The 14,170-nt window shown below is 47.7% G+C and overlaps 1 protein-coding gene across 11 annotated transcripts in view; it reads right to left on the reverse strand.

Annotated features, from left to right (window-relative positions):
• Zdhhc1 (zDHHC palmitoyltransferase 1) overlaps positions 1-14,170 on the reverse strand; it is a 32,757-nt gene that overhangs the window by 2,984 nt on the left and 15,603 nt on the right. For 4 of the 11 annotated variants that reach the window (XM_078032499.1, XM_078032504.1, XM_078032503.1 and 1 more), the window contains 7 exons: positions 10,258-10,304; positions 8,645-8,887; positions 3,654-3,829; positions 2,081-2,182; positions 1,598-1,764; positions 1,341-1,517; positions 1,007-1,119 (listed from right to left, as the gene is read on the reverse strand). In XM_078032499.1, the coding sequence (XP_077888625.1) occupies positions 1,007-1,119; positions 1,341-1,517; positions 1,598-1,764; positions 2,081-2,182; positions 3,654-3,829; positions 8,645-8,887 (978 nt within the window). In that variant the 5' untranslated portion in view covers positions 10,258-10,304. The other 7 variants (XM_040278959.2, XM_021721652.3, XM_078032500.1 and 4 more) reach the window with 6 other exon arrangements.

Below are 14,170 nucleotides of genomic sequence, written 5' to 3' on the forward strand. Positions count from 1 at the left end.
GAAAGTCTCTTGCTGGCTTCTCTGAGCCTCAGTCTCTTCTGTGATGTGGGGATGGGGATGATGCCCACTCCTCAGAATGGCTGCCACTGTGTTTACCCAGCACCAGGGCAAGCATACAGTAATATGCAGGGGTTCTCCACCAACTGCCAGCATTTCCCCATCCTGGCCCACAGGCAGAGTTCAGCCCCAGCAATAAGAACAAGGGAGGTGGGTCCCAAGTGCTCTTCCAACCCGCCCACCAGCCTGTGTTTGTGTCCAGTTGCCATGAGAATTGGGGATCTAGGGCTCAGCCTTCCCAGTAAAGCCTGCCTGGGCCCCCTTCCTCCCCAGTCCCTCAGGGCTCTGAGGATTGGACCACCTCCACCCCCAGTTGCTGACCTCAGGAAACCATGGGCGTGGGAATGGTGGTAGGCTCATCAGCAGCTGGGCTGGCTGGGCGGGCCAGACTAGAGCCTAGGCTGGAGGGTTCCTGCTTCAGTGTGCAGAGGCCTTAAATCTTCCCAGCCCCAGCTTCTGTTTAACTTTTCTAGGCCTAAATGTGCTCATTTGCACCAAAGGTTGGTGACAGTTCAAAGGATAAAAATGGGCTGTTCAAAGGATAAAATAGAGTAACGGGTATAAGGGCTCAAGATCACAGATGAAGAGAACTAAGGATCCACCCTGGCCACCCAGCTGCTGAACCAGTCATTGATCCATCCCTCTCTCTATTCTGTAGCCCTGACCTGCCTGCATCTAGGCTCCACATTCTGCTCTCTGCAGCACATGCCTGGAGCCTGGACAGGTACACACAAGGGGCCACAGACATGCAGGGCTTCCTCTGGCTGTACTGTTGGCATGTTTGTACCTAGTACAAGATATGCCCTTCTGCCCCAGCACCCCATATTCTGACTGTTGTTCCAGGCTTGCAGAATTGCCTTGCCCTGTGTACTCATTGGCTTTCACTGCACAGTCCAGCCCCCACTCACCCAGGCCCATCTCTGACCCCTTCATCAGGCCAGCTATATACCTGAATTGGTCGCATCTTGGGGTGACATGATTCAAGCTTCCTGTGGGCCTCTTTTGCCTCCTGTGGTGGGCGGTGCTGCACGATGTACTCATAGGTGGTGAGCTTGTGCCACACTGGAGAGAAGAGGGTTCAGCAGTGGAAAGGAGACCCTGGAGCTCATAAATGGGGAGGGAAGGCACCTAGTCCCTCACTGAAACCTCTGTCCCCATATAGCCTAAGCCATGGGTAGAATAGCCAGCACTGGTGAGGGGCATGATTCAGGGCCCTACAGTTCAAGGAGGTACCACCCTGTAGTCTAGGCAGGTGGTGGGGAGATAAGTAAGACAGCACTTACTGAGGTAAATGTGGAAGCAGAGCAGGTGGCCAAGCAGGGCTGTGGACAGCAGGCCAAGAAGGATGAGTAGGGCAGCCAGGGCCAGAATGGCAGGAGCCTGGGTCTCCACAGGGGCAGCAGGCAAGAACACAAACCACACATCGGTGTGATTCTTCAGGACTGCAAGGCACAGGCACACTGTGCTCAGCCAGGTCTGAAACCAGTCACCAGAAAAGACCCTGGGGATGGTGGGGATGTAAGCCTGGAACCCAACTGACCTTCAAAGTGTTGGTTGGTACGCAGCTGCATGGGGTTGACAAAGAACTCCACAAAAACATAAGTGGCCACCAGCACCAGGAGCAGGACACCCAGTAAAGCAGATGCCACACTGTGTAGAAAGAGCCTGGCCCAGCCATGGGCAGCTGTCAGCACCCCAGAGCTCCAGCTTAGTAAGGGCCAAGAGTTCAGAAGGGCCCAGGCTGAAATGGGAGCCTGGCCCCTGACCTCACAGCCCCAACTACTCAGAAGCCAAAATCACAGGACAAAGCTGAAGATGAGTAGCCTCTTTTCAGGCTTCCCACCTTTAACCAGGCCAGCAAGGTGGAAGACCCCAAGCCCATCCTTACACGTTCCAGCCACACCCCAAGAGCACCACTCTCAAAGAGAAGCCTAGGTCCCCCTCTCCCACCCCTTCTTACAAGCAGGCTACAAGGCCAGAGGCTCACACCGACAGGGGTACTCCCATGCCCAGGGTGTCTCACCGGTAGTTCCTCTCGCCAACGCAGTTGTTGAGCCACTTGCAGTGGTGATCAAAACCACACACGCATTTGTTGCAAGCACTGCAGTGCTTAGAGCGTGCACTCCTGCGGGTAGAAGGCACGGCGTGGTTTATCGACCCCCCAAGGGCAGACCCTGGCCCTTGCCCTTCGTGGCCCACTCAAGAGCAGTGGGTGTAATGACCCCCAGCACCAGCCCGGAGCCCAATTACCCGCCTGGCAGAGGAGCACGCGCGCCCCCTTGTGGATCTGCAGGGTGAGACTTCTAGAGGCAACACTGAGGGACCAGGAAGAAGGAAGGAGGGGCTCCATTATGGGATCCTGCTCAGGGAAGGCTCACCAGGCCAGAAGATGCAAGTGTGAGGTCCAGAACAGCAGTGAGCAGGCTGCTAGGCCTAGGGCCTGCACTGCTCTTCATTAAAATGCCATTTTTGGATCCCTTTCCCTGACACTGCAGGAGGGGCTTTATACGGGCATTCTTCTAAAAAACCTCAGTCTGTGTGGACTAATAGAAAGGGAGCCAAAAGAAGAGGAGCAAGCTGCCAGCTGTGTGGGCATTAAGGGAGCTTATGGCAGGGGTCAGAGGAGGAGAGGCTACATTAGGATGCAAGTAGGAGTGTCCCATCCCCAGCAGGCACCAGCAAATGCCAAAGGGAATGTGGAAGAGTCATCCCCTAAAATAGAAGAGCACCAGAGCCACTTCTTAGTGGCTTACACCGACTGGTTGGTAAGGAATGACAGGATGGCCTAGTGCCCAAGTCCTCAGCACCTTCATGTTATGGGCTTTCTGGTTCCTGTGGACAGACCACTTTTAATAGGCTGTCTAGGTCTTCAGATTTCAAATGTGAAGCTTGCTGTGGATAATACCCCATCCTTCATCCCCCATCTAAGGTTGGGAGACTAGAAAGACCCAGAAGGGGAGGAGAGGGATGGGCCCTAGAGGGTGAATGGGTGCTCCACATTCTGACCCCTCTCCTCACTAGCCGTGTGACTTGGAGCAAGTTTCTTGGCATCTTTGGGTTATTCCTCATGAGTAACCAAGGGTTAACAGAATCTGCTCAGGGGCCAGGCAACCAGGGTTGTAACCCTGGCTCTGTTGTTCAGTAGCTGTGTGACTTCAGAGCAACCTCCCAGCTTTCTGAGTGATAGGTTCTTTTTGCCTCTGTGAAGGGAGAAAGCTGCTGCATAATTGGTAGGGGGCCTCTACACAGCAAATGGCCCAGCGCACTCAAGCATTGACTTTCCTCCTGTCCCTCTGGGTGCTTATAAAACAGGAGATTTAACAGGCAAAGTTAGTCATTTGTGGCAGTAGCAGTGCCAAATGTTTCCTACTTGAACCGTCAGAAATTCTATAACTCATTTATTCAACCACCTCTTCTCACTTTCCCACCAGTTCTCAGTCATTCCATCAAGACTTTTGTCTATGAGAAAAATGAGGGTGCTGAGGCATGAGATTGAATGTGAAGGCCTCGCATGCCCCTCTCCATCCAGTACCCCACTGGCAGGCCCCCAGGCACACATGTGGTCCACACACTCACATCCACACACATGAACTCACACGTCCACGTCGCACAGGTTGCAGTGCAGATCTTCGATGACATGTGCATGTTGGCTGCGGTTGAAGATGGGCAGGGGTCCTGCATAGCTTTTGTCCCGTACATTGGCATCTGCTGGATCGATGGAGACTGCAGTCAGGTGCACCACGAGGTGACCAGCAAAGATGACACCCATGCACTGGCCCAACAGGTTAAAGACTCACTCCACACTCTGCTGGTTGGAAGCCCTGCCCACATCCTGTAGCCAGAAAACTTCTCTCCCCTGCCCCATATTAAATACCTTTATGCAGAGAGCTCCTGTGACACCTCCTGCCTCCAGCTCTCTAGGAACCTCCTCGTCAGCCCTCTTCAGTGGACCCATGGGCCCCAAATGGAGGAGAGGGGCCACTGCTTCCTGCTGCCACCCAGGGCCTAACCCAGGGGCTTTACCACTCCAGGCCCTGGTAGGTCCTGACTGGTCTGAACTCAGGCCAGTTTCTTTCTAGTTTCAGATTTCAGATGATGAAGTGAGATGAAAGAAGGTCTGAGGGTCCAGGGACCGAAAGTTCAAGTTCTGCCAGGCACAGTGGCACATGCCTGTAATCCCAGAATATCAGGAGGCTGAGGCAGGAGGATCTCAAGTCTAAAGCCAATCTCAGCAACTTAATGAGGCCTGAAGCAACTTAACAAGACCCTGTCTCTAAATAAAATATAAAAAGGGCTGGGATGTGGCTCAGTGGTTAAGTGCCCCTGAGTTCAATCCCTGGGACCAAAAAACAAACAAGCAAGCAAATAAATAAATAAATTTTAAGTTCTGAACTTGTTTATCTTGCTTTTACAGGGAGTCAGCTCCAAGACAGAAGCAGCCATTCCCTTTCAGCAGTCGGACCAGGTGGAGAAGCACTTGCAGATAGGAGGACCAGGCTCTTAGAGACTTGGGATGAGTGTTTGGGATGGCCTGACATGTTCAGGGCCTGCCCAGGGGCAGAATGGCTAACTCCTGGAGCTGAAACATATCTGTCCCAGGGCCTATCTACTTAATAACTGAGAGAAATTCAGGAGATGAGTATGCTGTCAACTTGTCTAACTGTAAAAATTAACCAATAAGATTCCACTCATATAGTCATCTACCTACCCTTCCTTCTTCCATCTCCTCACCTGTGAACCTCTATCCATTCTCTTGGTGACCAGATATCATCCCTCCATCATATAGATTCATCCTAATTCTCCTCCATCTTTCACTATCAGCTGTCCAAATTCCTTTCCTCTCCCTCCCAGTAGCCAAATGCCAAGCTCCACCCTAATGTGCTATACCATAGCTGAGGCAACTCATGGCTACCACTGACCTCTATCCCTATGGTCACTGCCATGGTCAGGTTTTTACCACTTGCCTGGGTCACTCAAGAGTCTCCTGACTCTGCCCCTCCTGTCTGTGTTCCCTTGAGAGTCCCCTTCACATGGTCACAGTGAGCTTTTAAAAGCTTAAACCTTAGGCCCTCATGCTCTCAAAGGCTCTCCAGATGAAGTTCATGCCTCAGCTCAGGGCAAAGGTCCCTTTTGCTCTGGCTCCTCCCAAACCTCTCCAGTACCACCAACCACAGCATCTCACCATATGAGCCTCTTTTAAACACTCAATTCATGGTCAAACATTAAACTTCCTGCCTGCTCTAGCACTTTTGCTGCCCACCCTCTGGTTCATTCATTCAACTGTTTTCTGAGATCTTTATGGGAGGCACTGAGGAATATGACAGGGGCTAAACAGACTTGGTTCCCAGTCCCAAGGAGCCTACAATCTGGTGGGAAATGCAGATATTAATCAAATAACAGGCTAATTAAATGAAGAAAGTTCACAGGAGAGTGTGTTTGTAACTGAGAGCCCCCATCTAGTCTGAAAGATTCTGGAAGGCTTCCTCAAGGAAGTATGGTCTCAGTTGAGACATGGAGAAGAATGGACAACAGGGCCCTTGATGGTGAGGTAAGGTAAGGAGGAAAGGGGGCCTACTGGGTACTGAGGCTGCTGGGAACATGCAAGGTGTCAATGAGAGGGGTGGCTGATATGTGGTCCCAGTTCAGAGCTGCCACACAAGAAGGAGGGTCTGTGTTGCCAAATTCTGGCTTTTCAAAAGGAACTAGAAATCTGGAGTTTTATGTGAGATCTCTCAATATTTAAATGTTAAGGAAATAAATAATTTTCAAAATACACCTGTGAATAAGGGCTGAGTATTTTGTTTGTATTAATTATCCCTCAGTTTTTACAAAATCAGATTGGCCATTGGCTACTAATTCTTGACCTCTGACTCAGCTGAGTGCTGGGGGGTAGGCAAAGAGGCAAGGGGGCTTCCAGTGTTGTCAAAACAGAGAACAGGGGGAATAATATAAGAAGAAGCCAGGGGGACAGGCAGAGTCCAGAGATGGAGAGGCTTGAAGGCTATATAAAGATCTTGAACCTCATTTCTTAGATAGGAAAAAACCACTAGAGGTTTTTGAGATGGAATTGTTACCATTTTTTTTTTTTAAGAACACTATGGCTACAGGAGTGAGGGCATGCAGGAGGCATTGCTTGGAAAGAAAATAGGCCAGAGAGGAAAACCGATGGCAGTGAGGAGAAAGGCTAAGTTTGATAGCTATTAGGGAGATGAAATCTCATATATGAATACATAACCAGTGTAACTCCACATCATGTACGACCACAAGAATGAGAAGCTACACTCCATGTATATATAAAATTATCAAAATACATTGTACTGTCTTTTTTTTGTTTTTTTTTTTTTTTTTTTTTTTTTTTTTTTTTTTTAAAGAGAGAGTGAGAGAGGGGGACAGAGAGAGAGAGAGAGAGAGAGAGAGAATTTTTAACATTTATTTATTTTTTCTTAGTTCTTGGCGGACACAACATCTTTGTTGGTATGTGGTACTGCTGAGGATCGAACCCGGGCCGCACGCATGCTAGGCGAGCGCGCTACCGCTTGAGCCACATCCTCAGCCCATTGTACTGTCTTGTATAACTAAAAACAACACATTTTTTTAAAAGAAGGTGAAATCAATAGGACTTGGTGACTGATGATATCAGTATCAAAGGAAGGGGGAGGAGCCCAAAGCATGTTGGGAGAGGCTATATATAGGAAGGGGGAGCAGTAAGTGCATTTCTAGATGTGTGAGGCCAGTATAGGTGCCCTTCTTCTGCTTTCAGTCTGCTTTCTGAGCTCCTACCCCATATTTACAATGTGGTGTGACCACCACGTCCAACCTACTAGCCTTTCCTCCAGTTGGCAGCTGAGCACTCAGTGCTCATCTCTGCATTTCTTGGGCTCAGGCCAATTCCAGGCCCACAGTGGGTCCTTGATACATACCACTACCCTACCTCATTCCTCAGGGCCTTGAGAGAGTCTGCAAAAGAAGGAGGCTTTTGATGGAAGCCCTGGTCAGGTGCCTAACCAGGTAACTTTGGGAGCTGCTACATAACCCAAGTGGATGGACAGTGAATGTGGGTAAGACCAAACCCCCAGATGATCCCACTTCCTCAGTCAGACTGCCGAGCAGCCCTTCTGGCCTCACTGGATACCAGTGACCTCAGGAAGTCACTTATTCTCTCTGAGCCCCAGTTCTTCATTAGTAAAATGGGGAGAATACCTTCCTTACAGGATTATTATGAGGAATAAGATGACCCATGTAAAATGGCTGACAGTACCTGGCACCTATAATTGCTCAATAAATTTTAGTTACTATTTTGTTTATTGTTATTTTCTGATTCTGCTAACTCTAAACCATTGTTATTCATCTGGTTTCCCAGGTACCTTGACAGCAGAAAGCCAGGTAAACCTGAGTGGGGGATGTATCCACTCTAGACCTTAGGAGGAATGTCCCACAAAGCATTCCACCTAACTGCACTAAGGCCTGTTGATCACCTCAAGGAAAGGTCAGCTTTCCATTCATATAGCTGACAACTTTGCACTCCAGTGAACTAGGGAGACCCCAATGACACTGCTGGTGTCTGAGGATGACAATCTTTTCTAGAGTCCTTCACTCACCTGCCCTTGAACCTTGTCACACACCAGCCTAGGGCTCTGCAGTCTCCCAAGAGTGCATGCTTTCCTTATGATTCATGCCTTCTGGTGCTCACACCCATCCTAATGTGCTCCTTGTCCCCACCCACCTGCAGGAAGCAAGGATCACCCTTCCTACAAGTCAGAGGAGGCTGATACCCAAAGCCAGAGAAGCTGAGAAGCTGCTCAGTCATGTGCAGATCTGAAGGGGTTAAGCTGGGACCATACTTGGCCATTGAGTATGCTCCAGGCTCTCAGGTTTGCTCTGGTCTTCTTCTCCCAGGATTCTTTGTTCTAGCGCACAGCAGGACATTCCCCTAGGAACTCCCAACAGGGCACATAGAGGCCCTCAGCCTTACAACTCCTGGGTGTTGTGGCCAGGGCTGGGGCAGTCACACTAGGCCCAGTCAAGTCCGTGTTTGTCACTATTCCTAAGAGCTTTTAGGGTATCTCTATGCCACCTCTTGTCACATTCACTCTCACCCTAAAAAGGGTCTGATTTACAAAATCAGTGAGTTTGTAAAAAATTCTGGGAACAACATAATAATCTGTCCGTAAATAAAACCACATTTTAAATATACTAGAAAACTTACAATGTAAAAGAATTCTACCATGACAAACTCTTTGAGAAATAGAATAATTACTCCCCAATATGCTATCTGTTTAGCTCTGGGCACAATCAACCTGAAGAAGCTCTAATGCTCTCTCCTCTGATAGCTCCTGTGACACTGCAGGTGATAAGACCCTTCTGTTAAGGGGTTTCAATGCTCTAAGGTACTTTATATCCACCCACTTGCCCTATCAGAGGAGGAGTTGGTGTGGGCTGGAGATCAGGCTGGGAAGCAACTGGGCCTGCCCTGCTCTGCCCCACACTGTGGTTCTTGAGGCTCTGGATCCAGCTTTAAGCCTCTGTTTTCCATCCATCCAATGTCCCTACTCTTCCATGCACTAGCCTCACACTTTCCTAAGGATACAGCGTAGCCAGCAGGCACCCAGTGGTGAGGCAGGAGAGGAACAAGGACCCCAAAGCCGATCACAGCAAAGAAGAGGTACAGCAACCAGGCCACAATCTGAAGTGGGTGAGGAGGCCAACTCCACCCATTCCGACGGGACCGCTGGCCTTGCAGCTCTGGGGAAGGTCCGCTGGCCTGTGCAGGTGCTGTCCACACACTCTTCTCAGGGGCTGTCTTGTTGGAAGGCTTGTTGCAGATGTTCATCTCCAGAGGGAGAAAGAGTACAGCATTAGCCAGAGGAGGTCCAGGTGGGAGCCCAGGGTCCCATGCCTGCAGCCAGGTTTAGCAGGGAAAACAGACAGGGATGTAAAGCCACCTCCCAAGCACACTGCAGGGAACCTGGGATCCTAGCCCAACAAAAAGAGGCAGTGCAGAGAGGGTGGTAGTAGAGGGCTATCCCAGAGCCCCAAAGCAGGCTCTGGTCCCAGTTTGACCAAGATAAGGTAGGAAGGTCCAGGGTTTATTCAGGACACAATGTGGCTGCCTGTTACTCAAAGTGCTCTGTCTCCACAGCCATCAAAGTGAAACCCAATAAGACATGTTCTCATCTGGTAATATCAGTCTGGGGCCAGAGCCATGAGAACACATGCTGATTCTATTAGGATTAGTCATCTCCATCCTGAAGTCCAAATGCAAGTTTCAGAGAGGGCCCCCTTAGCCTTTTCTAAGGGAAAGAGGGAGTGGGGGGTGCTCAGATGGGGGTGTGGCCTCTGCCCCTCAACAGACATATAATCCCTTCAGGACTAGAAACTCAGGACCTCTTTCCTGTGCCTCAGAAGGGCTGCCTAGGGTTTCTTAGGAAGAAGAGCCAGGACCCAAGAGGGGAAAATTCCTCTTTGGTTTCTTCCAGCAGCAGAAATGACCATGTTTCTCTAGGTAAATCTGGTCCTGTGGTAGATTTACACAGAAAGGTGGGCTAATATTCTTTGACTCACTTCAGGGAGCTCTAGAAAAGGCCAGGCATTGGCCACAGCCAGACCACCAGGTGGCAGCAATCCCCCATCCCTGCTCTGCTTCCCTGAACCCAATAGCTGGCCTGGTGTCCAAAGATGACATGCAGGACAGGAAGGGATGGTCTTGACCTTACAGAAGGGTCCCACCCCCCACTATCTTCTGGGCCCAAGATGGGACTCCAGCAGAAGCAGGCAGCACTGCATCTGGGAAGAGAGGCTAACTCTGAGTTCGTGGTGGTAAGGCCAGGAGCCAGGGACAAAATCCTGGCAGCCGGACTCTCCTTTCGGGAGCCCCTGCCCATTGGCCCAGAATCTGACTATGCAAAAAAATATGGCAGACCCCATCTCAGCACATCTGCCTGAAACACCTCTTACTCTTCAGCTCAAGAAAATCTGACTTGATTTTCAGATCCCACTGCAAACATCCCCTCATCCAGGAAGCAGGGTCAGAGGCCATTATGCTCAGTCCTTACTGGAACTGTCACTAGGCCATTTGGAACGCTTTGCCATCTCCATATATCTGCCCCTAATACACAAGCTTCCCTCAAAGGCAGTTAACATGCTATGATTCATTCACCTTTGTCCCCCCACATGTCTTCCCCCAAATCCCCGGAACTATACCTTGGACGTAGCAGATGCTCAGTAAATGTTTGCTGATTTGAAAACATCTGAAATAAAAGGAAATGTGGGCATGATAAATGGTATGAAATCCTGCCCCACCCAAAGCCATCTGGTCCACACTGTCCTGCCTTCAATACTTCTACTACAATCTATTCCATAGGGCCACTTCAGCCCACCCAAGGTGCATAGCATCATGCAGGCCAAGCTTGACAGTATTTGAAGTCACCTCAGAGGAATCACACCTCAAAGCTAAATGGAATGACCTAAGGTTTCTCTCAGGGACTTAAGTACAGTCTTCTGGACACTTATTCTATCTTCAATAAGAAGCCACACAAGGAAAAAAGAGCCCTGGCTTTGAAGAAACATATCTAGGTTGGCTCCTGACTCTGCATCCACTAACTAAAAGAACTGTTTCCTCATCTGAAAAATGGACATGGGGTATGGATACTCCCTAAAGTGGTATATAGACCAATGACACTGTAAGCAAATTCCTGACACAGAAATGCTCACTAAATGGTAGACATTATAATTACCCTCAAATAGCTCTCTGGTTTATCTTTCTGTCTCTAGACTGTGGCTGACAGTCTACAAGGTTTATGTCCAAGATTTATGATGTGGTTGACTGAGGTTGCTTTCTTAAGTCAGTGGCCCCAAGGAACACACTGTCATAAGTAGTATACTGGATTCATTCTAATCTTGTCACCTGCAATCAAACATGACAAAGGTGATCAAAGAGCTGGTATTCTAAATAAAAGCAAATCTTTGCAAGGTAATCAGGTCAAGACCTATGAATATAGTTGAGTTGGGTGGTTCCCATTTGGGGCAAATCTCTCTGGCTTGCACATTGGCTTTCCAGGGACACCATCACCAGGGCAATTACTTTGAAAGGAACCTATGAATTTACACCCCAAGCCTGGCTTTCCCTTTATCATTCCAACACCAGAACAGCCCTGTACCCTGAGGAGTTCCCAGAAGGAAAAACAGGAATATGACTGATATGTCCCCATTCCCAGCAGCAGCTGTAGGTACCTCTCAACTTGCTAAATCCCAAACTTGTGAGACAGAATGGGTCACAATCTGAGGCCAAGGGCTTGCTATATACATCCCTGGGCTAGGCTTTGACTCCAAATCAAGGTACTATTGGCCCAGAGAGGTACCATTTATCTGAGACTTCATATGAGGGATGCTGCTGTTGGGCAGAATTCCCTCAAAGCTGCAGCAGCACTCGGGAATAGACACCCAAGCTGACCAAGAAGCATGCTGCCTGCCCTGAAAGTCCGGGCAGCCAACTCTTAGCTGACATTTTTTCTCACAGAGTTAGTTGGTGACTACAAATTCTTTTGGTCCAAAAGATTTTGATTAGTTGGATATGGTAGCACTCACCTGTAATCCCAGCTACTCACCCTGTCTTAAAACAACAAAAGAAAAGTGCTGGGGGTGTAGCTCATTGGTAAAGTACTTGCCTAGCATGCATGAGGCCCCAGCAATGCCCCCACACACACATACACAAGCTGAGCATGGCCAAGCTTGGTGATGCCCACCTGTAATCCCAGAGACTCTCTGGTGATAAAAAAAGGAGGATTAGAAATTCGAGGCCAGCCTCAGAAATGTAGTGAGACCCTGTCTCAAGATAAAATGAAAAGGACCAGAGATATAGCTCTGTAGTAAAGAATCCCTGGGTTCAATTTCCAGTACCAAAAAACAAATTTTTAAAAAGTGGGTGTGGTGGAGCACACCTGTAATCTCAGCAACTCAGGAAGCAGAGGCAGGAGAATCACAAGTTTGAGGTTAGCCTCAGTAATTTAGCAAGACTCTGTTTCAAAAAAAAAAAAAAAGTAAAAGGGCTGGGGATGTAGCTCAGTGATAGTGTTCCTTGGTTCAATACCCAGTAACACATATACACACTTTGATTAATTTGAGAGGGGTGGATTACAGGTGTGTATCACAGCACCCAACAAGATTTTGATTATACTTTTTGTTTTTGTTTTTTTTTTGTACCCGGGATTGAACTCAGGGACGCTTAACCACTAAGTTATATCCCCAGCCCTTTTTATGTTTTTTATTTTGAGACAGGGTCTCGCTAAATTGCTTAGGGCCTTGTTAAGTTGTTGAGGCTGGCTTTGAACTTGAGATCCTCCTGCCTCAGCCTCCTGAGCTGCTGGGATTACAGTTATGTGCCACCATGCCCAGCTTAAATTTTTGATTAAAAGAGCTGGCCATCCAGCTAACACAGTGAGAAACTCTCTCTCTCTCTCTGTCTCTGTCTCTCTCTGTCTCTGTCTCTCTCTCTCTCTGTCTCTCTCTCTCTCTCTGTCTCTCTGTCTCTCTCTGTCTCTCTGTCTCTCTCTCTCTCTGTCTCTGTCTCTCTCTCTCTCTCTCTCTCTCTCTCTCTCTCACACACACACACACACACACACACACACGAAAAGAAATGTTGTTCTTGTTTTTCTGAAATTTATGTATTGTCCAAACAAACAAGCTAAAGTACAAAGTCTCAGCCCTGGATTTCGGCAATGTCTGAGGACTTCAGAATCAACTTAACTACTAAAAAGGGTTATCAGAAAGTCCAGAGAACTGAGAGGGTAGGGTGCTGGGGTCAGAAAAGAAAGTGACAGGGGCTGGGGATGTGGCTCAAGCTACCTGGCATGCGTGCGGCCCGGGTTCAATCCTCAGCACCACATACAAACAAATATGTTGTGTCCGCCGAAATAAATAAAAATTCTCTCTCTCTCTCTCTCTCTAAGTGACAGGACTGAAGTGGAAGCTTAGAGGGTCCAGGGATCTGAGCTACCCATGGGGAAAGATAGGTTGGATTCAGGGAAGAGGGCTAGGCCTGGAGATAGAAACTTTTTCTGTTTCTTATACTGCTGCTCATAGATAGAGGAACTAAATAAATCATGAATCTATATCTCTTTTGGTCTCTTCTTTACTCATTTTTCAAAAAAGGTAGCTAGAAGGCAATTTGGCATTGTCTACCAAAATGGAGAACACATACCCTTTAGCCCAGACATTCCATGTCTAGATATTTATCTTATATACATACTTGCAAAAGACACAAAGATTCATTTCAAAGTTGTTTATAATAAAGGACAGAAACAAGTATAAAATACTATGGCACATCCCCATAAAGAAATGCTATACAATATCAAAAGCAAAGGACAAAATGATCTTTTATATACAGTTAAGTAAACAAGCAAGATGTTCAGTTGTAGAGTGAGATACCAAGTGAATAGAAACCAAGAGGGAAAAAGACATTTATATTTCTATATGTTCAAATTCTCTTAGGGAGGAAATATAAGAAATGAAATACAGGGCGGCCTTTGGAAAGATTTAGCAGCCCAAGGGCTGGGGCTGAGAGAGAGATTTGCTTTTTTTTTTTTTTTTCAATATATATTTGATTTTTAGTTGCAGATGGACACAATACCTTTATTTTATTTATTTATTTTTATGTGGTGCTGAGGATCAAACCCAGTGTCTCACACATGCTAGTAAGCACTCTACTACTGAGATACAACTCCAGCCCCAGAGATTTGTCTTTATCTTGATACTGTTTGAAATTTTTTTATCATGAGCATTTAACTGCTTTAAAAAATAAAAAAGTGAGTTGGGCTGTGTAGTTCAGTGGTAGAGTGCATGCTTAACATATGCAAAGCCCTGAGTTTGATTCCCAGTAACCCAGACACACACAATTATTATTTCAAATTATCATTATTATGTTAAATAATAAATAATTAAGAGATGTCACCTCTTCCCCTCCTGGCTCCACTGGGTTGTCATGTTGACCAAATGCTTTAGTATAATGCACAGCCTTGTATCAGGCCAAACAAACCAGGAATTCCTGCCTAACAACTGTGTAATAAGAGTGCTTGTTTGAGTTAAGTACTTTTTTACTTTTTTGGGGGGGGCGGTTGCT

Source organism: Ictidomys tridecemlineatus, chromosome 15 (assembly GCF_052094955.1).
Source record: "Ictidomys tridecemlineatus isolate mIctTri1 chromosome 15, mIctTri1.hap1, whole genome shotgun sequence".
Classification (NCBI taxonomy): domain Eukaryota; kingdom Metazoa; phylum Chordata; class Mammalia; order Rodentia; family Sciuridae; genus Ictidomys; species Ictidomys tridecemlineatus.